The sequence below is a fragment of the Thyridium curvatum genome (genome assembly GCF_004353045.1).
Source record: "Thyridium curvatum strain D216 chromosome Unknown NODE_1_length_1224711_cov_81.814160, whole genome shotgun sequence".
NCBI classification, from domain to species: Eukaryota; Fungi; Ascomycota; class Sordariomycetes; order Thyridiales; family Thyridiaceae; genus Thyridium; species Thyridium curvatum.
This window is the reverse complement of record NW_022156756.1, coordinates 267,880-286,937: the sequence shown is the minus strand read 5'-3', so window position 1 is coordinate 286,937 and position 19,058 is coordinate 267,880. Positions and strand designations below refer to the sequence as shown.

Genomic DNA, 19,058 nt, shown 5'->3' with positions numbered 1-19,058 from the left:
GGACTGGAGGGACGACTGATTGTTAGGGCTTTGCTCTTGCCCCTCATCGTGGGATGCCTACCATACAGCAGATCAAAGAGGAGAGCAGTGGCGCCTCGCAAAATAGGCCAGGGGCAATGAGACAGACTTTGTTGGCGATGTTGAGTGTTTCGCATTCGACATTTCAGGCCCAACCCACTGAGGACGAGAAATCCCTCAAAAAGACCATCATTAATACCTAGGTGTGTATCTGTGAAGGGGCACTTTGGTGCCAAAGTGGCGATGCCACAAATGCGCGCGTTGATAAGCCCGTAGGACTTTTTGTAAGGATTCTCGATCCGTGTGCTGGTCGGGGCAAGTGCGCGTCAGTCGCTCTTGGTCCTCGTTGAAAATGAGGTGCAATAAACCAGAGAGATGTTGTGCTGAGCATAGTTTCCTGATTAGAACATCGTGCCTTCTTCAAATCTAGTGCAGCTGCCGAGTTGAGTGCGTCTTTCAAGCAGGTCTCTTGGCCCTCCTCCTAGATCGACCTAAGTAGCCACGAACACCAACGTCCCCTTCAATCCAGCCAGCGTGTGATCATTGAAAGCATCTGTTCGTCGTTTTTGGCCCCCTGGTCGATCTGCTTCTCCCCCTTCGGTAGATGATCCGGTAGCCATCAAGCACTTCGGAGCCAGCTTCGAGGTTCAGATCACTGCTTGCCGAGCTGTGAGAAGCCTCGAGGCGACAGACCCCTTTCCACCAGCGAGATTTTCTCTTCGCCCCAGCGATATAACAAACCAACAGAGGAGCGTGTCGACAACACCAGCGGAATCATTGCTCTCTAGATACTCTGGACTCCACGCGCAGAGCGTTACGACCTCCGTCTCTTCGCTCTTGAGAGGCTTTTTTGGATATTGCCGTGAGCAAACAGTCTCTTCCTCCTTGGCCGCCTATCAACTCCTTGAAACTACTACGAGAGCCTCATTGCCCAACACCTTGTCGATCGTGGACAAGCTGATATCGAACTGCATCAAGCTGGCTATCGTCTGACGACTTTGGAATCCGGCTTCCTGACATTGCATCTCAGCCAAGAAAGGCTAGCTATCAGGTGGTTTCTTCGAACCATACCGGAACTTGCAATTATTTGACTGAACGTGAGTGTTATTCTTCTCTCTACCCACCCTTTGATCCGTTGCGTCCAGAGAGCTCCGAATTCCTCGGGTGTCAGATCGGGCCTTGGAAACATTACGAGCAGCCGAGCATATTCGGTCCTCAGCTCTCGGGTCAGAGGTTGACAAGTCAATAGCACTCTGCGTACTAAACAGTCCACGGTCTCTGTCAAAAGCCTACGACTTTTGTGTTCCACCGGTCGAAATATCTTATTCTCAAACGAGGCACAACACGTCGTCTCTCAAAGAATTCGGGTTTCACCGTCACACACCTGGAACTCGTCAGTCATGTCGACGAAGGACTCCTCACAAATCTGGCACCAGTTCGCTGCTGCTGCTGGCCTACCAGTCGATGGTCAACATTCTCGAGCGAGTAGAGGTCGAGCCAAATTATTTCCGAGAGAGTCGTTTCCTTCCTACCATATGGCGGTCAACAATTATCCAGTACGCAGGTCTCGAACAGATGAACATCACAGACAGAGTGACGGGTCTTCCGAAACAGATAACAAATCGATGCATGAAGGTTTTCAAAAAGAGAATGTCGTTCCAGCAATCGATACAAGCCATCATCAAACCGTTGATCCGGCCAGGGTCCAAGGAACTGTCTCAAAGAAGTTTGTGCCGGGCAGGCTGACAAGACTCAGAAATCTCACCTGGTCTGATGGCTGTCGGGAGCATACACGCATGGCGTTTGACTTGGAACCAGTTTTTGCAGACTCGAGGCATAAAGATGGCTTCTGGGTGGAGATCAGGAACGCGAGCACACACTTCTCCAGTTCTCCTGAACCTTCCGTCATTGAAATCGATGATGTCCAGGATGAGACAGGTCTGGAAAGCGATGTTCAAAGCCGGCAACATGGACACAGCCGCCAGCCTTCACGAGAGTCGGCATCGTCTCAGTCCGAGAAAACCCCACGATTCGTTTCCCAGACGCAACGAGAGCCTTTGGCTGAGATCTATGCTCGAAGCTCGCCCGATCAGTATCAGGAAACCTCGAGAGCGATCCAGCCCACGCCTCTCATAGATAACAAAGAACTTATGCCTGGTACTGCGTCCCAGGCCAGTGACGAATATTCAAACGAGGCAGGCAAGGCAGGGAGGCCTCACAATATCAGCGTGCAGGATCCAGCAATTGTTGAATGCCGCCACTCTGATAATCACGTCGAAAAGTCCCCTCACAAGGACCACCATATCCAGCCTTTGACGAGTACTGAGCGTGGTCGGTTTGAGGAGATAGTGAATCGTCTTCGAAATGCAAAGAAGATGGACAAGCAGGGCCTATCTTCAACTTGCGGACGGTTGAACCCCAGAGCGTCCGAGTTCTGCTTCCACCAAACTGGCCCAGCCACAATCGCAGGAACAGTCCTTGAGAAACCGTCTCGTCTTCCTCTAGCGATGGATCTTTTTCAGCAACCAACGACTCAAGAGTATTCCCAATACAACGCAACCGCAGAAACCGGGCCTGGTATAATGCCGAGCCTGCTCGACAATCCTTGCAGGATCGATTTGTCAACTCAGCCTTCTTTCCCTACGAATTCCAATGCTCTGCCCGTGCTGCAGAACGATATCCAAGCTGGCCCTTTTCCTGGAGCAACCCAAAGCTCTTATGTCTTGGCTCCTCCGCTTCAGGCCTTGCCATATGCCGCTCCACAGCCCGTCACATATGGGCTCTTGACCCCAACTCCAGGGTCACTTCCTCCCATCCTTTCTACACCATACCTCCCGCAGACCCATGTGCCGCAACTTGTGCCTCTCCCGCCAGTACAACCTGTTGCACTGGCGCAACCTGCTCTGCCTATGATGGGCCTTACGAATCCAGTAGCCAACAGCATCGGCGCCGGCCCAGGACCTAGACCCCCACCACGTCCGAAACAACCAGATACGGCAGGGCAAATCAATTGGGAGCGGTGGCATGAAGAGTTCAAAGCCGCCAACCCTGAGTACGCGCGGAAGTGCCGACAGCGACAGCAACGGCGATACGAGAAGGGGGCATGCCCGGGACTGGTCCGGAACAATCCCGCCGCCAAGTCTACACAACTCCAAACCACTCAAGAAGGTCCAGTTTCGACCAACGACCCTTCGCAGCCTGGCTTTGAGAGAAACACTGCGGAGGTTTCAAACACTGAGACTGTTGCCAATGTTACCGCCAGGGAACCAGCCAACCTGCCGGGCTCTGGCGACCCCGTTACAAGTGATCGCAATGCAAGCTCAACGGAAGGCGGCATTCCAAGGTCCTCAGCGGCTGCCTCCACCTTAGCAAGCAGTAATCGAAGCACAAGCATCTCGCAACAAGAACCGGCACCAAGAGCAACACTGGAAACGCAAGCTGGTGCTGGTGTCGCGAAGGCCGAGAGCCACGGTGCGCCTGACTATGAGAAACATGAGGCATGATCTCTCGGCTTCGCTCCGGATGTTCAAGATTGCGAAAACATTGATTATTTTGTTTTCGGTTAACATGAGGTTTTCTACTTTCTTTTCTTGGATGCTGATATTTTTGTTCAGGGTTTGGATGTATTCATTTTTGTCAAAACCCAGGAAGTCTTGTCTCTTATATCGGGCCACGATCCCACTCTTCTCAGTCATTATTTTCACAGCCAGGGCTACTTGATCAGAGCTCTGTTGTCTATATCTGGACTAGAAGGAACAACTGCTATTGTTCTTGTGCTCGAGGTTTTGTTGGGGTTGTAATATTTAGATCCAAGCCTGACTGTACGTAGGTCGTTTGTGGATATTATTCAACTGGAATGGATGGGGCCTTCAGGCCAACCCCTGACCGAAGGTAACATGATAGATGGCAGTAATGCAGAATTAACTGAGCACATGACGAAGAATATTTGTAGTGGGCTCAAACTACGCCAACTCTCCTTTCTGAGCAAAAATTGACATTTCCAACTGACATTCCCAACCAATGCTCGGACGATGTCTCTTCAAATGCGGTGTCGTCTTTGCATCGCAACCATTTCCTACGGCCAAGACCTCTAGGGCGGTAATACCCACCACCTCGCTACTTAGCGTGCCGGCATTTCCAAGTATGACGTGGAGTTGAGCAGGACACACGACACTAGATGACTCTGGGGTTAGTGAGGGAAGCCGTCGTGGCTGTTCAAGGAACATCACATCTTTGGAAGCTCTCTCAAGATGGGGCTGGATGGCCTGATGATATGTGGATTTACGACCGGAGTGAACTCGGGCATCGCGGTGGAGAGGGAACCGAGGCATCTTTATTCCGTGGTACAATGTCACTCCGGAGCCATGTAACCATGACAAGCCCATGGGTACAGCTCCTAGAGGACCACGCTCTCTGCACGTTTCGGTGTCGGATTGGGAGGTAGAGCTTCGCGCATATCCCCAATAGGTTGTCCTGGAGAGAACATTTTCCCCAGTAAAAACTTAAGGTACAAGTAGAAAACAAACTCCGCCTGCTTCCCCGACTAGCAGTTCATGGAGGAGAGATCCGCACTCCACAATTATGACAATCACCTGGCCTCCCCCATCCCCCATCCCCGCAAAATAGACGATACACTCGTCAGTGGCTTGGTTCCGTAAGGAGCAAGAAGGGAGTGAAGGAAGCCTGGTGGATGGGGGAAAAGGCAAAAGAGACTTTGCCGGGTTATGTTACCGCGACTCCGACCACCCCAGACCTGTCGCGCCCAATGAGACGCTGTCGCGAAACTCGGATCTGCAATGACCAATGCCTTTTGGATGAGGGGTAGCAGGTAGAGTGGAACTGTAGACGGATGCGCAAGAAGGGAGATGCTCGTGCGCTGGCTCGATGAGAAAAGGCTGATTGTATTGTTATGTTTCTGGTTACGGTAGAAAAGTAGTCGTTTGCCCGCCTGTGACGTCCGAGTACTCTGTAGATCCTTCCTGACTGTCATAGGACACTGTAAATATCGGAAGGACTTTTTTTGTCTGTGATACTCTGCCCATTGACTAGGCTTACTGAGAAAAGCTTCACTTATACCCTACTCTTTTTGTCCAATTCTTTTGTACGGACTGCCCGTTAACACTTGTGCAATGGCAACCGTGGCACCACTGGCGGACGACTCCAAGCACGACAGGCTCGACGAGCTCGAGACTTCGCCCGAGCTCCACCACGCACACAATGGACACGACGGCGGGGAAGGGCAGAAGCCTGCTGTGGCCATGGAGGAGGCGGCCGGCATGCAGGCCCCCGAGTTCCTGAGGCACATGTCGATGGAGGATAGGCTGGAGATGGAGAAGAGACTCAGATGGAAGATAGACCTGAGGCTGATGCCCGCTGTTATCATCATGTACATCATGAATTACATTGACCGGTGCGTCTTTCTTCTAACCTATTAGGATTCGGTGCGCAGGGTTTGTTGACAACCGATCTTCGGATTCAGGAACAACATCGCTGCTACCCGTCTGGCCGATATCGAGAAGGATATCCCTCTGGCGTCTTCCGAGTTCCAGGCAAGTCAACCGTCATTCGACATGAAACCAAGACCAGAGTTGCTGACAGGCAAGTGCTTGATACGTGATATAGACGGCTGTTAGTATCTTATTTGTCGGGTACGTACTGCCTTGCAAGGACGTTTTAGTTGCTGCTTGTACTGATCAACTGTGTAGTTACGTCTTGATGCAAATCCCGTCCAACTTGTTTCTCAACAAGACTGGAAAGCCAGCTATCTACTTGCCGACATGCGTAAGCCACTGCCAAGTACACATATACCAAAGACTCAACATGTGTTGACAAGGAGCTTGATAGATGATCGTTTGGGGCGCGATTTCTGCTGCGACCGCCGGCTGCAAGACCGTCGGTGGTCTCTACGCCATTCGGTTCTTCCTTGGTTTCATCGAGGCTGCGTATTTTGTAAGCAATACCATCTCACTGGCGGAGAGAGAGCGGGAGAAACTCTGCGACAAAGCTGACAGTATTCGCAGCCCGGCTGTCTCTACTACTTGTCCTGCTGGTACACCCGCAAGGAGCTCGGCCTGCGCACGGCCATCCTGTACTCCGGGTCGCTGCTCTCGGGCGCCTTCTCGGGCCTCATCGCCGCGGGCATCACCAGCGGCATGAACGGTTCGGGCGGACTGCGGGCGTGGAAGTGGCTCTTCATCATCGAGGGCGCCGTCACCATCGCCATCGCCGTCATCTGCTACTTCGTCCTGCCCAACTTCCCGCGCACGACGTCGTGGCTGACCGAGGAGGAGCGCCTGCTGGCGGCGTGGCGCCTGGCCGAGGACATCGGCGAGGACGACTGGGTCGACAGCAAGCACCAGACCTTTTGGCAGGGCGCCAAGATGGCCTTCTCCGACGTCAAGACGTACGTGCTGCTGGTGCTGCTCTTTGGCTGCGTGGCCAGCGGCAGCGTGACCAACTTCTTCCCTACTGTAAGTCGGAAAACATCTCGACCTCGACACTTTCTGTCCACGACGCACACGGATGCACTGCTAACACGCAGGAAAACTAGGTCGTCGCCACGCTCAACTACGGCAACGTCGAGACGCTGCTGCTGACGTCGCCGCCGTACGTCCTGGCCGTCATCACCAGCTACGCCAACGCCTACCACGCCGACCGCACGGGGGAGCGCTACTTCCACATCGTGCTGCCGCTCTGCGTCTCGGTGGTCGCCTTCATCCTGGCCGCGTGCACGACGGCCACGGCGCCGCGCTACGTGGCCATGATGCTCATGGTCCCCGGCGTGTACACGGGCTACGTCGTGGCGCTGGCGTGGATCAGCAACACGCTGCCGCGGCCGCCGGCCAAGCGCGCGGCGGCGCTGGCCTTCATCAACGCCGTGTCCAACTGCAGCAGCATCTACGCGAGCTACATGTACCCCAACTCGGCCAAGCCGCGCTTCGCCGTGGCGTTCGCGGTCAACTGCGTCACGAGCGTGATCGCCATCGCCGCGGCGACGGTGCTGCGCTTCATGCTCGTGCGGCTCAACCGCAAGCTCGAGCAGGGCATCTTTGTCGAGGGCGCGATCAACGCGGCGCCGGGCCAGGCGGCGCAGCACGGGTTCCGGTTCAAGGTGTGAGTGCGTCAGTGAGGGAGAGAGGAGGAATGGTCACATTGTGATGCTTGGCTTCAGGTTGGAAAGATGTGCCCTTGAGTTTGTTTGTTGCTTGGCGCTGGTTTGGTAGAAGGGGAGAGAGACAATGCGAACTGGCCCTACCTTACTCACTGTCAATATGTAAGGCCTTGAGGTAATACCAATAGCTCTCTCAAAACATGACATTTCTGATTGGATGTTGCCAAGAGACACAACAGAACCTTGTGGGTTCATTAGCCCGTAGTGTGCCCGCCGCTATGCAGAATCAGGGAGTTAACAAAAAAGTTGAAACGAGGTTGACGTACCCATACAAACGACGCCACGGGATTCGCTGCCAATGTTGATCAAGCCTTTTGGCCTAGGAAAAGCGTCTGGGCGGCACGGCAGTGGAGAGGAGCTTTCTGCTTGGCGCTATTTCAAGTGAAGGTCGCCGAGGATCTGGATGTTTGTACTTCGTACGGGTTCCTGGCTTGGACTCTCCGACACTGTTACGGTCTGACAAGCTTTGTCCTCCACGGAATGAGCCTTTTGGAACTTCCCATGGATTGTTCGCAAACAGAATGAAACCAAAAAAAAAAGCCAATTACACACTTTCTGACCAAAGACTCGGTTGTTTGACAGCAGGGCCATGGCAAGACAACGCTAGAAAACAGCGTTTGGGACGGTGTGCCAATGATAACAGGCCGAGGAGACCCCACGACCCCATGCAATGTACCAGTGAGCGGTGATCGCTGATCATCCCCTCTCTCAGAACCATGTACCTTCTTGACTTCCCACCCTTGTGCTCAATGAAGCACAGAATCCTGCATACAGGTGGGCAGCTGGAGAACCTTTCGGTGTGTGTGTGGTGAGGTTGCAATCTTGATCGGCCATCCCGAGCTTGATCAAGATTCGGAAAAGCCATCTGGTTGTACTTGCAGCTCGTCCGTGACGCCAGTCAACCCCCTGTCAGAAACTGGAAAGTGGGACATGGTTGCAATCTTGCAGGAGGGCTTTGCTTGCTTGTTATCTTTCCATCTTTCCATGGTCTCCAGGGACCCCCAGAGAGAGGCAACGCTGCCCGCTTTATGGGGGAATAGATGATAAGAAGCACTGGGGTAGAAGAGACGAAGAGGACCGGGACGCAGGAGAGAAGCTGGTAGTGAGCACCATTTCCAGCAAGGGCCATTGGCCATTGGACGACAGAAAGATGATGGCACCCCGACGCGAACGCTAAGCAGCGCCGTAGCGGCCGTGTGGTGCACCGATGCGGGTCCCAGGCCTCGGGGCGGATTCCTCTCCAACGCTGGCGTCGTTGCTTGTTACCTTCCAGGGCTGGCTGCAAATCTCTTTTTCCGCTTGCCTTCCTCTCATTTGTTGTTGCAGAGCGGCGCCGCTCTTGCCCACCGAGCTGGTGGCTGATGTATCCTTGTTCCTTGTATCTACCCTCTCCACCTCCACCAGAAACAGGCTGCTACTTCCAGAAGCAGCAGTACTTCCCTTCGTACGGACGGCAACGGCGTGCCAGATTTGGTACCTGCCGTATCGTGTTCTCGTGGGCAGAGTCCAGTTTTAGACGGAAAACTCTGGCGGAAGCCCACTGCGTTAAGATGGGGTCGTTCCGTTCCCCAGGATGGCCCGTCACCTCCATCTCTTCCTCTCTTTTCTTTTCCATTCCCGTCCTTTGCTCTCTTTCCGTTTGTTTTGTTCAAACAGCAAGCAGAGAACCCTCTCCGAGATTTGGACTTCTCGTTGACAGACCTTCGTGACACTGCCGCGTGCTCTCCGCTCTCTCCTGATGCGCATGGGTGATTGTGTGTGATCCCGCATTGTTTGTCATTGCTCTATAAACAGCAAAGAATTATGGCTACCTCCGACCGAGACGGCGTCGGTAGCATGACTACCGGCTTTGCGCCGGCCGGCGAACCCGTACTCTCGAAGCGCGCCGACCCCGACGCCCCGGGCCTCAGCAGCGACGATGCCAACGACTCCGACAGGGAGTTGGCCGCCATGGGATATGCGCCCGTGAGTTTCTTCGACTTCTTGAATCGTCTTTCTCTTCCGTCCGGACCCTCTGTTTGCGCCGCGCGATGCATGCGCACGCGACACTCCCTCCAGAGCAAAAGAAAGCAGTTTCTGACCAATGGCCCCGGACTGTCTCTCCGCCCGCCGCCGTGAACAGGTATTCAAGCGCCACTTCTCATTATGGTCGCTGTTCAGCTTTGCCCTGAGTATCTCGGGCCTCTTTGGCACGGTCATGACGACCTTCTCGTACCCGCTGAGCGCGGGTGGCGCTGCCTCGGCCGTCTGGTGCTGGCTCATCTCCGGCCTGGGCGCCCTGTGCATTGCCTACTCCATTGCCGAGATCGCTTCTGCGTATCCTACCTCAGGTGTGCCCTCTGCGACGAATCTTTTGTGTGCTGGCGTGTTTTTGTTGTGGCTTCTAACGCGAGGTGTTCGTTTTTCAAAGGCGCGATGTACTTCACGATCAAATATCTGGCCCCTCCGAAATACGTCCCCATCATCGCCTGGATTGATGGCTGGCTCAATCTCATTGGCCAGATCTGTGGCAGCGCTTCGTCCTCGTATGGAGCTGCTCAGATGCTGTTAGCCGCTGTGTCAATCAGCTCAGACTTCACCTACTTCCCAACCCAGGGCCATGTGATCGCCGTGATGACCGGACTCTCCATCTTCCACGGCCTCATCAACAGCCTCAACACCAAATGGCTGCATCAATTTGCTAAAACATATGCTGCCTTTCATATTACTGTGCTGTTAGCACTCCTCATCACTTTGTTGGTGATGCAGAAGGACAAGCATACAGCCGAGTATGCCTTCACCCATGTCGAGTCGAGCTCTGGATGGTCTCCCCCAGGCTTCTCATTTCTATTTGGCTTTTTATCTGTCAGCTGGACGATGACAGACTACGACGCGGCTGCACACATTGCTGAGGAAGTTCGGAATCCAGCAAAGACAGTACCATGGGCTATCGCTTCTGCCCTGACCTTCACATATGTGGTTGGGTGGCTGTACAACATCGTGCTTGTTTTCACGATGGGGGACCCGGCGGAGCTCCTTGCAAGCCCTATTGGGCAGCCTGTTGCCCAGCTCTTCTATAATGTGATGGGCAAAGGTGCTTCTATCTTCTTTACCGTGGCGGCATTTATCATCATGAACTTTGTCTGCATCACGGCCCTGCAGGCCGGGTCCCGCACGGTCTGGGCGTTCGCTCGCGACGAGATGCTGCCTGGCTGGCGCATTTGGTACAAGATCTGGAAGCGCACTGACACGCCGGTGCTTGCCGTGTGGCTGTACACGCTCATTTGCATTCTGATCAACCTCATCGGCCTCGGCAGTGTCACCACCATCTCGGCCATCTTCAACCTTTGCTCGATCGCGCTCGACTGGTCCTACGTCATCCCAATTGCATGCAAGCTTGCCTTCAACAGGTTTGAGCGTGGTCCGTGGCACCTAGGGGGCGCGAGTTTCGCCATCAACGTATGGGCTGTGGTCTGGACCGTCTTTGTGTCGGTCATCTTCGTCCTGCCGACGGTGATGCCTGTCACCGCTCTGAATGTAAGACCATCTATCATTGCAACTCTAGAAAGGGCCCTTCACACTGACATGGGGAACCAGATGAATTATGCAAGTGTCATTCTTGTGTTTGTCATGCTCATCGCCACTGTTTACTGGTACGCGCGCGGCAGATTCTACTACACCGGTCCCAGGGCCAACGCCCACATCGAGAACGGCCACATCGTCGAGGACGAGAGCCCCTCCGCTGTTCTGGATCAGGAGAAGGCTGTGTCGCAGGACAGGCCCGATTCGCCTGGCGTGTTGGCACAAGACCGCAAACAGTCGAACCCATCTCGAGAAAGCTAAGGCAGGCATGACAAGAGCTCCATGTATCTAGTTCATCCCTCAATTACTTGCCATAGAAGCCAAGAAACCAGTCATGGCTCACCAAAGCAATAGTTTGGGATAAGACCAATTGAATACTAGCCTTGATTCCAATCCATCAAGAGTGCATAGCTACTGGCAAGGCAGGTGCCTGTCAAAATTGAAATACACAGGAGCCTATGCTTTCAGGGATTTAGGGCGCGGCACGGGTGAACGATGATATCGCGAGGGAGGACCTGGAGGAGGTGAGAAGGAGGACAATTTCAAGGGCAAGTAGACGAGATTAGCGAATTCGACCTGTTTTAGCTCGATGGTGCTCCAGCTGCCCGACTCCAAGGGAGCTGGTATCCAGCCTTGAGGCAGGCTCTTGATGAGGATGGGATTGGGTGGTAATTCGAGATCAGGGGTGCCAGGACAAGTTGCCTTGGAGGCTTCGCAGGCAAGGAGAATGATTTCCTTTGTGATGTTCATGAAGGGTTGTAGGGACGCTGTGCTACAGTTGTGTCATAACATGTTGCTTTCTTTGGACCTTGGGCGGTCGACTCTACAGAATGACAATGCACTCTCACTTTGTTGGGTACGCTACCATGGACGAGAAGGTTTCTTTCTTGGACACCGAGCTGGTATTGTTACGTGAAAGCAAGGGCGGCTGATTCTTGAACAGACTGTTTAGAGTGGGAGCAGCTGCATTGTCAGTAGACAAAGACGGAGTGGAGTGTCAATGTCTTTGTGAGTACTGGGGAGGATGGCTATTTAAACGAGCATGAGCCTGTGTAGAGGTCAAGCATTTACATTTCGACTCACAGAAACTTTTGGAAACCGAATCAAACCACTTGCTGTCAAGAATGAGCGACTTCACTGACATCAAGATGCTCGGAGCGAAAATAGGCGTGCAGGTCTTGAGGCTCCAAGATACGAGGGAGGCCTTTCTCAAGTGGGCCAGAGACATCGAGGTTATTGCCAGGGCCAAGGGCCTTGGTTACATTCTTCGCAATACGGAGGTCCTTGCCGAGGAACCGCAGATCACAGACTATATCTTTTTTGCAAACGATACCATGACCGGTGTGGAGATGTATCGCAAGGAACTCGAGGAACACAGGGATCTGGTACGCCGTTCTCGGTTGGCCCGTTGCCTCCTCGATTTCTGGGTCGACGATGCCGTTCGAAAAGCGGTGCACGATGTCGACGACCCTTACGATGCTTGGGATGCGCTGCACGAGACGTTTGGGGTGGCCTTGAAGCGGTCGTCTAAGAAGGAGGATTGCGGAGCAGATGCAGGCTTAGCGAAGATAGAGTGAGGGCGAGTAAATCTCGAAGGCGAACATCATGATTGAAAGTTCAGATGTATTTCCTTGGATCAGAATAGACTCAGCGGCCAGGTGACGGCCAACTATTTCGCCCCATGCATGTTCATGCCCTTCCGAGAATCAGATCGACAAATCAACCGTACGCCGTGCCCCTTTGGTGCTCAGCACCTGCAAAACCGTGTGAAGTCATCGCAGAAACAAACCCCTGACCAGTGTTTTTCCGCGCGCGCGCATTATGTTACAGTCGTGAACCCCTTCCCCTCCCCTCCTTCCAGGTTCGCAAGAATACAGCCCTCACTCCGAGTCCTCATCACTAGTGGCCTCGATGTTGGCCTTCTTGACGGGCGACTTTGCCTTTTTCTTCTTGGGCAGCTTCTCGGCGGCCTCGGCTCCCTCCTCTCCGGCGGCGACGTCGTCGACCGGCTGGCCCTGGCTGCGCAGCTCCGCGTTGATGGCGGGGATGGCCTTGAGCAGCGCCTTATACTGTTCGATGGAGAGGGAGATGCCCTTCTTGCCGGGCTTCAGCTCGCCGTCGTTCTCGTAGTACTCGCGGATGTTGATGAGTGTGTTGTTCCTGAACTTGGAGACGCCGACGCGGCGCATGCGAGAGAGCTGATGGGTTTGTCAGGCGGATTTTCAAGTCAAGTTACAAGTCGGAAATCGGTAGTAGCTAGCTTACCTCCCAGAAGGGGTTGCCCTCGTTGTCCTTGCCGCTCGCAACGCCACCGGAGCTCGCGACTGTCAAAATGTCAGTACAAATGTCCGGGCTGAAGCTGGGGTGGACAGAGCTCACCAGACGTCGCCTTGGCTTTCTTCTTGACCTGGACGTTGTCGTCGCCATCCTCCTCCGACATGGATCGCGCTGCGCGCTTCCTCTCGAGCTTCGGCATGGTGGGTAGGTGCGACTTCAAAGGTACCAAAGTTGCGCTTGAGTTGATAGTGAGATGAATTTCGAAACTCGAGATTTTGCGATCGCAAATACCCGAGAGGAAGATGTTCTGCGCTGCCGCACCGAGACTGAAAGCGAGTTTGGGTCAATCAATCAGCAGTCGCGTTTGCTCACTTTCCTTCCACTATCACGAAGCCATGACGCGCCTGGGCTGGTTGGTGGTGGGAGACATTCCTTATCGATAAGATTTTTTGATGACGGTGCGGGTACCTGAAATAGCCTGTGACAGCCCGTTTCTCCACGCTAGAGCTCTCCACTCCTGGCCGAAGCCCGCCAAAGCCGCATCATGCTGACGCCCGTCCCGTCAGCAGGGTCCAACTTTCATCTCGTGGACACTGTCGCGTGGCCATTCTCACCCAGCACGCAATCTGCGAGATACTCTGTTGACTCTGTTGAGATATTGTTCGGGAGGCGGCCTCTTATCTCATAAGCGGTGTTCATTGTGCCTAGCTCCTGTCTGCAGCAAAGGTTCCTTGTCGTGAAACTCGAACTACACACGGATCCGACATCCGGTAGTCCCCCGCGCCCTCATCATGAAGGCCGTGTATGCTGTCCCGGCGACGGTAGCCCTCATCTACCGCGCCTGGAGCAAAAAGAGTCTGACGCCGCTGGGTATAGTCGCTGCTACGGCCACGGCTATTGTACATGCTCTGCACCCGTGGAACCTCCCTTTTGTCCTGCTCGCTGTCTTCTTCTTGGCCGGCACGAGGGTCACCCATGTACGTCATTAAACCAACCCGCCGCTCCTTGCATGCAACAAAAAGCTCATGGGCCCTCGCAGATCAAAGAAGACGTCAAGGCCCATCTCACCGTGAAGTCTAAGGGCACTTCCGGAAAGGAAGGCCCGCGTACTCATGTCCAAGGTGAGTTTCTACCATCATGACGAGCCTCTCAGCAACGGCGAGACAGCTAACAACAACACCCCCAGTCTTTGCCAACTCCCTCACGGCCTCCATCCTCATCCTCCTCCATGCCCACCAGCTGCACCAGCGCCAGGCCGCCCTACTCAGGCCGGACGCCAAGGACGCCGGCACCATCTGCTACTCGTGGGGCGGCGACCTCCTCGTCGTCGGCATCATCGCCAACTACGCCTGCGTCGCCGCCGACACCTTCTCCTCGGAGCTCGGCATCCTCGCCCGCGAGTCGCCCCGCCTCATCACCTCGCCGACCCTGCGGCGCGTGCCCCGCGGCACCAACGGCGGCGTCACCCCGACGGGCCTCGCGGCGGGCCTCCTCGGCTCCATGATCGTCGTCACCGCCTCCATGCTCTTCCTGCCCTTCTGCACCGGCGACACGGCCGGCCGCCTCGGCGGCGGCGACGCCGCTTCCGTCTGGACGGGCTCCCGCAAGCGCGAGCTCATGTGGTTCCTGACCCTGTGGGGCGTCCTCGGCAGCCTCGCCGACTCCTTCCTCGGCGCCGTCTTCCAGCGCTCCGTGCGCGACACCCGCACGGGCCGCATCGTCGAGGGCGAGGGCGGCGCCCGCGTGCTCGTCTCGCCCCCGCCCGCCGCCGCCGGCGTCAGCAGCAGCACCCGCGAGACGCACACGGCCCGGCGCGCCGAGATCAAGGCCGCCCTGCTGTCGGGCGAGGGCAAGCACGCCGTGCCCCGCGCGCAGGACGAGTCGGCCGTGGCCGACGCCGACGCCGAGGAGGAGCACGAGGCCCGCGCCCACCGGTACGACGCCCACGACAAGCACCGGCGGGCGAGCTTTGGCGACGGCGAGCCGAGCCGCGTCGTCGAGAGCGGCTGGGACCTGCTGGACAACAACGACGTCAACTTCCTCATGGCCTTTACGATGAGCTTTGGCGCCATGGCGGTGGCCGGGTGGTACTGGGGCGTGCCGATGCAGAGTATCATGTCGGGAGTATTGTAGCTCTGGATGGTTTATTAAAGAATGAGAACGACGGGTGTAGCTCAATAAAGTTGGGGGGTTAGATATTACAGCCTGTTGTAGAGTGGTTCGACATGTAAAAGTAGCAAAGACGCGCATGACGATAGAGATTCTCTCACTTCAAAACTAATCATGACTTGCAAGAGTGCAGGAATGTTGTGTGAGAGAAGACATCTATTATCTGAAAAAGAGTCAAGTCAACAGCGAGCGCTCTCTCGACCTCTTCTTCTTCAACTCCTATCGTCCGCATAGCGTGTAGGCTTATTAACAAGAAACCAAGACAGCCATATCATGGCTCCAAACACACCAAATGATCATCCACACACTTTCTCTCGCTCTACAACAGAGTCCCCCATTCTCACTCTCTTCATCATCACGCGTCAAAGATATCCTCCACGCCGCTCCACCCGGCCCCGCGGGCCCTCTCCTCCCAGTACCCGTCCTTGCCCGTGCGCAGCTTCCACACCTCGTCCCCGTCAGCCCCCTGCGCGACCCGCACGAACCACCGCGCGCGGTGCTCGGCGCCCTTCTCCTCGAGCTGCCGGCGCCGCGCCCGCTGCGCCTCCTCGAGCCTCGTCTTCCACGCCTCGGCCTCGTCGAGCCTGCCCTCCTCGGCGAGGCGCTGGTCCGGCCGCAGGCGCGAGTCCGTCGGCGGCAGGCGCCCCCGCTCGAGCGGCGTGATCTCGTTGAGCGCGGCGGCAAAGGCCGTCAGGCCGTACACGCTCGCCGCGTTGTCGACGAGCCGGCCCGCGCGCCAGACCTCCTGGTTGTGCAGGTGGTGGTGGTGCTGCGAGTGGTGCGTCTTGAGGCTCTGCGTCCACGTGCCCGCCAGCGTGGCGCCGGCGGGGCTGCCGTCCGGGTTGAGCGCCTCGACGTGCACGTCCTCGCCGCGGCCGCCAAACATGCCCTTGGAGCGGAACTCGATGACGGCTTTCGCGCCCGTGCTCTCGTTGGTGACGGTAGTGCTGCCCACGGGCTCGACGTACTTCTCGCCCATGACCACGTTGCGCAGGAACATGGTCGCCACCGTCCACGAGTAGTGCTCCTCGCCGCCGCTGCCGTCGGCGAGCCGCAGCGACAGCCGGATCCGGCCCTCGGTCGTCAGCTCGGCCGACTTGCCCCAGAACTTCTGCGTCGGCGCGGGCGCCTGTGAGAAGGACCAGAGCGCCGAGTCGGCCTGCATCGCCAGCCGGACGGGCCGGTGCGAGACCTTTTCGACGAGGAGGCGCATGCCGCCGGGGACCTCAGTCTCGGACTGCACGAGCTCGAACGTCTCGCCCAACAAAGGGTTGAAGGGCTTGCGGATGGCGCGCTCCTTGGCCCGGCCGTTGGAAAAGTATGTCACGGCAAAGGCGGCGACGTAGAGGAGACGATCTCTCGGGTTCTTCTGCTTGGCCGCCTCGTTGAGCAGGTGAGCGTATTCCATCTGCTCTGCCGTGCGCTGCAGGAGTGAGAGTGGTTCGTTGGCGGACACGGGCATCGAGATGGTGGACAGATCCTTGCCGACGTTCTTGCGTACGAACGCGATGAGACTGGGCGGCAGGACCGTTGCTGGTGGTATAGTGGTACGGCGTTGGATCTGGTCGGTGATTGGTAGGGGTGTGAGCGTTTTGGGTTTGCTAGGGAAGAGACTCTTCTCGTCGTTCTTGCTGGTCATCTCCTCCTCGTCTTCCACCGAAGAGACAGACGAGTCGTCATCGTTGCCCATGTCATTCTCGACGTCCGAACCAGGAGTATCCTCTTCGCTTTGGTGATCGATCATGAGAAGCTGCGACCGATCTGCATCTCCCTCGGCTGCGTCAAAGAACTCATCGGTCGACGTTGAGTCCATGCTCTTTCTGGAAACGGCGGAGCCGGGGAGAGGCATCCGGCGGCGCTTGCTATTGGACAAGAGATTCGAGAATTCGTGGACCACAGAGTCAAGGTCAACCAAGAGCGCATTGCAGTGGTCCTGCACGGTACGCTCCTCTTGAAAACTGTTACGGGAGGGCTTTCTTGAGTGCCGAGAGGAATTCCGCGAAGGGGCAGTCCCCGGCGATGGTACGGTCAACGTCGAAGACGCGGGCGGCGTAGCGACCGGGGGGCCGAGGGGCGTCGCGCTCGACTTGCGCCTCCAGAAGGGCCGCTTCTGCTCAGGGGCCGGCTGGAAGTAGCTGTCCGAATCCTCGACGACCGTCGGCGTGGCCGAGGCAGGCGATAGGGTAGAGCTGTTCGGCTGCGCATGCTTCTGCGCCCCAATGTCCTTGCACAAGCGCCGTAGCGCATCTCGGGTGCCGACAATGCGACTCACCAGCGCCTCGACCTGTTGCCACTCCCTATCCTCCTCTTGCGAGTTGTTTGGCGGGCTCTGCACCGACCGCCTAACCTGCAGTCTCTCGGGAGACGGCTCATGTACTTCCTCCAGGCCCCGCGCGACTCGACTTGCCCTCTCTAGAGCGTGCGCCCACTCGGTGAACTCCTTTGCGTTTGAAGCTCGCAGGTGCCAGACCTCCGCGCCAGAGTCGATGCTGATCTCCCGCCTCCGCTCATCTGCTGCAATAGCAGCGAGACTGAGAGGTATGGCACCGCGCAGGGCTGAGGAGTTGCGGTTGTGATAGTATGAGAGGGTGCAGGTGACGTAGTCGAGGGAGAAGAACCGCCGCGCATAACCCTGGCCCTTCTTTCGGCGCCGCTTGTGCAAGATGCCGACGTGGTAATTGGCAGGTGCAGACGACTTCATCGAGGTTGCGGCAGAGGTCCCGGGTCGCCCGTTCATATGATGGCTGTGGAAGCTGTCGACCGACTCGGAGGCAACGGCACCGAGCCTCGGGCTGTTGTGCTTCCCCAGGCTCGTCTTGCTCGCGTTGGCGTTGGGTCCGGTCTGGAGGTTAGGTAGGTGATGCGCCGTCTGCGGTGGCGCGCCGGTTGGATATGTCAATAGGACGAAGGTCGCGTTTTTGGACGTCTGCTTGGAAAAGGTGTTGTCGAAGACGAGCCCAAACATGCCGCCCTTGCCCGGGGGCACATCATAAGTGCCCATGGAAACCTTATCGGCCTCGCATTTGCCATGCCACTTGACGGGTATGAACCCCTTCTTGCCCAGCTGCTCCTGGGCATTGCTGGCATCCCTCTTTGCGAAGAGGCCCGGCTTAGTCTCGCTGGCGCCGTCGAGGGACTGGTCAGGGGTGCTGAACTCGGTCTGGTCCAAGGTATAGTTGGTGCCTCCGGTGCCGGGGTGCTTGACGATGCCAAAGTTGCTGTTGCGCGCGACCCATGTCAGTTCATGTCGTGGTTCTGGCCGCATGCTGGGAAGAGCAGGCTGCGGGCGAGTCATGCTTACATCGACTTCTTGTGCGGCTGAACGCTCCACGAGATGGTATGCCCTTCGTCGACCTTGACCCATCGCACAATGTAGGACTACATGTGGTGAATATTTCATGGTTAGCTCTGTGTCCTTGTGTGTGCTACGCGCCTGATGTAGAACCTTGCTGTCTGTGGGCGTCGTGGCCGGCGGGAAGTCGACGGCATACGAACCTTGCTGTGTATCTCGAGCTGCTCGATGCCCGCCATGATGCTTGTGTGCGCTGCGCGTGTCGTGGGAGGCGGAAACGGAGCTAGCTACAGCGTTGCGAATCAGGAATAACGATTTACAAACGTCCCGGGCAAGTCTCCATCGCATCCGCAACTTGGCATGGGTACGCAGTTGTTTCAACGAAGGCAGAGTTTAAAGGCCAGAGCCCCGTCAGGTCCGGACGCCTTCTCAGGGATGACGAGCAATCGGTGCTAGGGTAATTATTGATGTTGGAGGGCCACAAAAGAGCACCACGTTGCCTTGGTGGGTTATTTCTTTGGGGCTCCAGTGCTGCCAGATGGGGCCGACACACCCGGGAAGCCCGTCAGC

The 19,058-nt window shown here is 56.3% G+C and overlaps 7 protein-coding genes across 7 annotated transcripts; 5 read left to right on the top strand and 2 right to left on the bottom strand.

The window, feature by feature from the left end:
- Positions 1-1,418: 1,418 nt before the first annotated feature.
- On the top strand, positions 1,419-3,521 carry E0L32_000078 (uncharacterized protein; the record flags this gene model as incomplete). The annotated part of the gene is made up of 1 exon (XM_031142564.1): positions 1,419-3,521. The coding sequence occupies one exon, from the start codon at positions 1,419-1,421 to the stop codon at positions 3,519-3,521; it is 2,103 nt and encodes a 700-aa protein (XP_030997455.1).
- A 1,626-nt stretch (positions 3,522-5,147) lies between these two features.
- E0L32_000077 (uncharacterized protein) lies at positions 5,148-7,135 on the top strand (the record flags this gene model as incomplete). Its single annotated transcript, XM_031142453.1, has 6 exons — positions 5,148-5,428; positions 5,498-5,650; positions 5,724-5,799; positions 5,863-5,967; positions 6,039-6,488; positions 6,569-7,135. The coding sequence occupies 6 exons, from the start codon at positions 5,148-5,150 to the stop codon at positions 7,133-7,135; spliced, it is 1,632 nt and encodes a 543-aa protein (XP_030997454.1).
- A 1,857-nt stretch (positions 7,136-8,992) lies between these two features.
- Positions 8,993-11,011, top strand: E0L32_000076 (uncharacterized protein; the record flags this gene model as incomplete). The annotated part of the gene is made up of 3 exons (XM_031142342.1): positions 8,993-9,154; positions 9,321-9,519; positions 9,600-11,011. 3 exons carry the CDS (start codon positions 8,993-8,995, stop codon positions 11,009-11,011), a joined length of 1,773 nt encoding a protein of 590 aa, XP_030997453.1.
- Positions 11,012-11,874: 863 nt separating this feature from the next.
- Positions 11,875-12,327, top strand: E0L32_000075 (uncharacterized protein; the record flags this gene model as incomplete). Its single annotated transcript, XM_031142232.1, has 1 exon — positions 11,875-12,327. One exon carries the CDS (start codon positions 11,875-11,877, stop codon positions 12,325-12,327), a length of 453 nt encoding a protein of 150 aa, XP_030997452.1.
- Positions 12,328-12,630: 303 nt separating this feature from the next.
- E0L32_000074 (uncharacterized protein) lies at positions 12,631-13,226 on the bottom strand (the record flags this gene model as incomplete). The annotated part of the gene is made up of 3 exons (XM_031142121.1): positions 12,631-12,948; positions 13,016-13,074; positions 13,130-13,226. 3 exons carry the CDS (start codon positions 13,224-13,226, stop codon positions 12,631-12,633), a joined length of 474 nt encoding a protein of 157 aa, XP_030997451.1.
- Positions 13,227-13,818: 592 nt separating this feature from the next.
- Positions 13,819-15,160, top strand: E0L32_000073 (uncharacterized protein; the record flags this gene model as incomplete). The annotated part of the gene is made up of 3 exons (XM_031142010.1): positions 13,819-14,004; positions 14,067-14,148; positions 14,214-15,160. 3 exons carry the CDS (start codon positions 13,819-13,821, stop codon positions 15,158-15,160), a joined length of 1,215 nt encoding a protein of 404 aa, XP_030997450.1.
- A 391-nt stretch (positions 15,161-15,551) lies between these two features.
- Positions 15,552-18,596, bottom strand: E0L32_000072 (uncharacterized protein; the record flags this gene model as incomplete). The annotated part of the gene is made up of 1 exon (XM_031141901.1): positions 15,552-18,596. One exon carries the CDS (start codon positions 18,594-18,596, stop codon positions 15,552-15,554), a length of 3,045 nt encoding a protein of 1,014 aa, XP_030997449.1.
- Between the last annotated feature and the right edge of the window lie 462 nt (positions 18,597-19,058).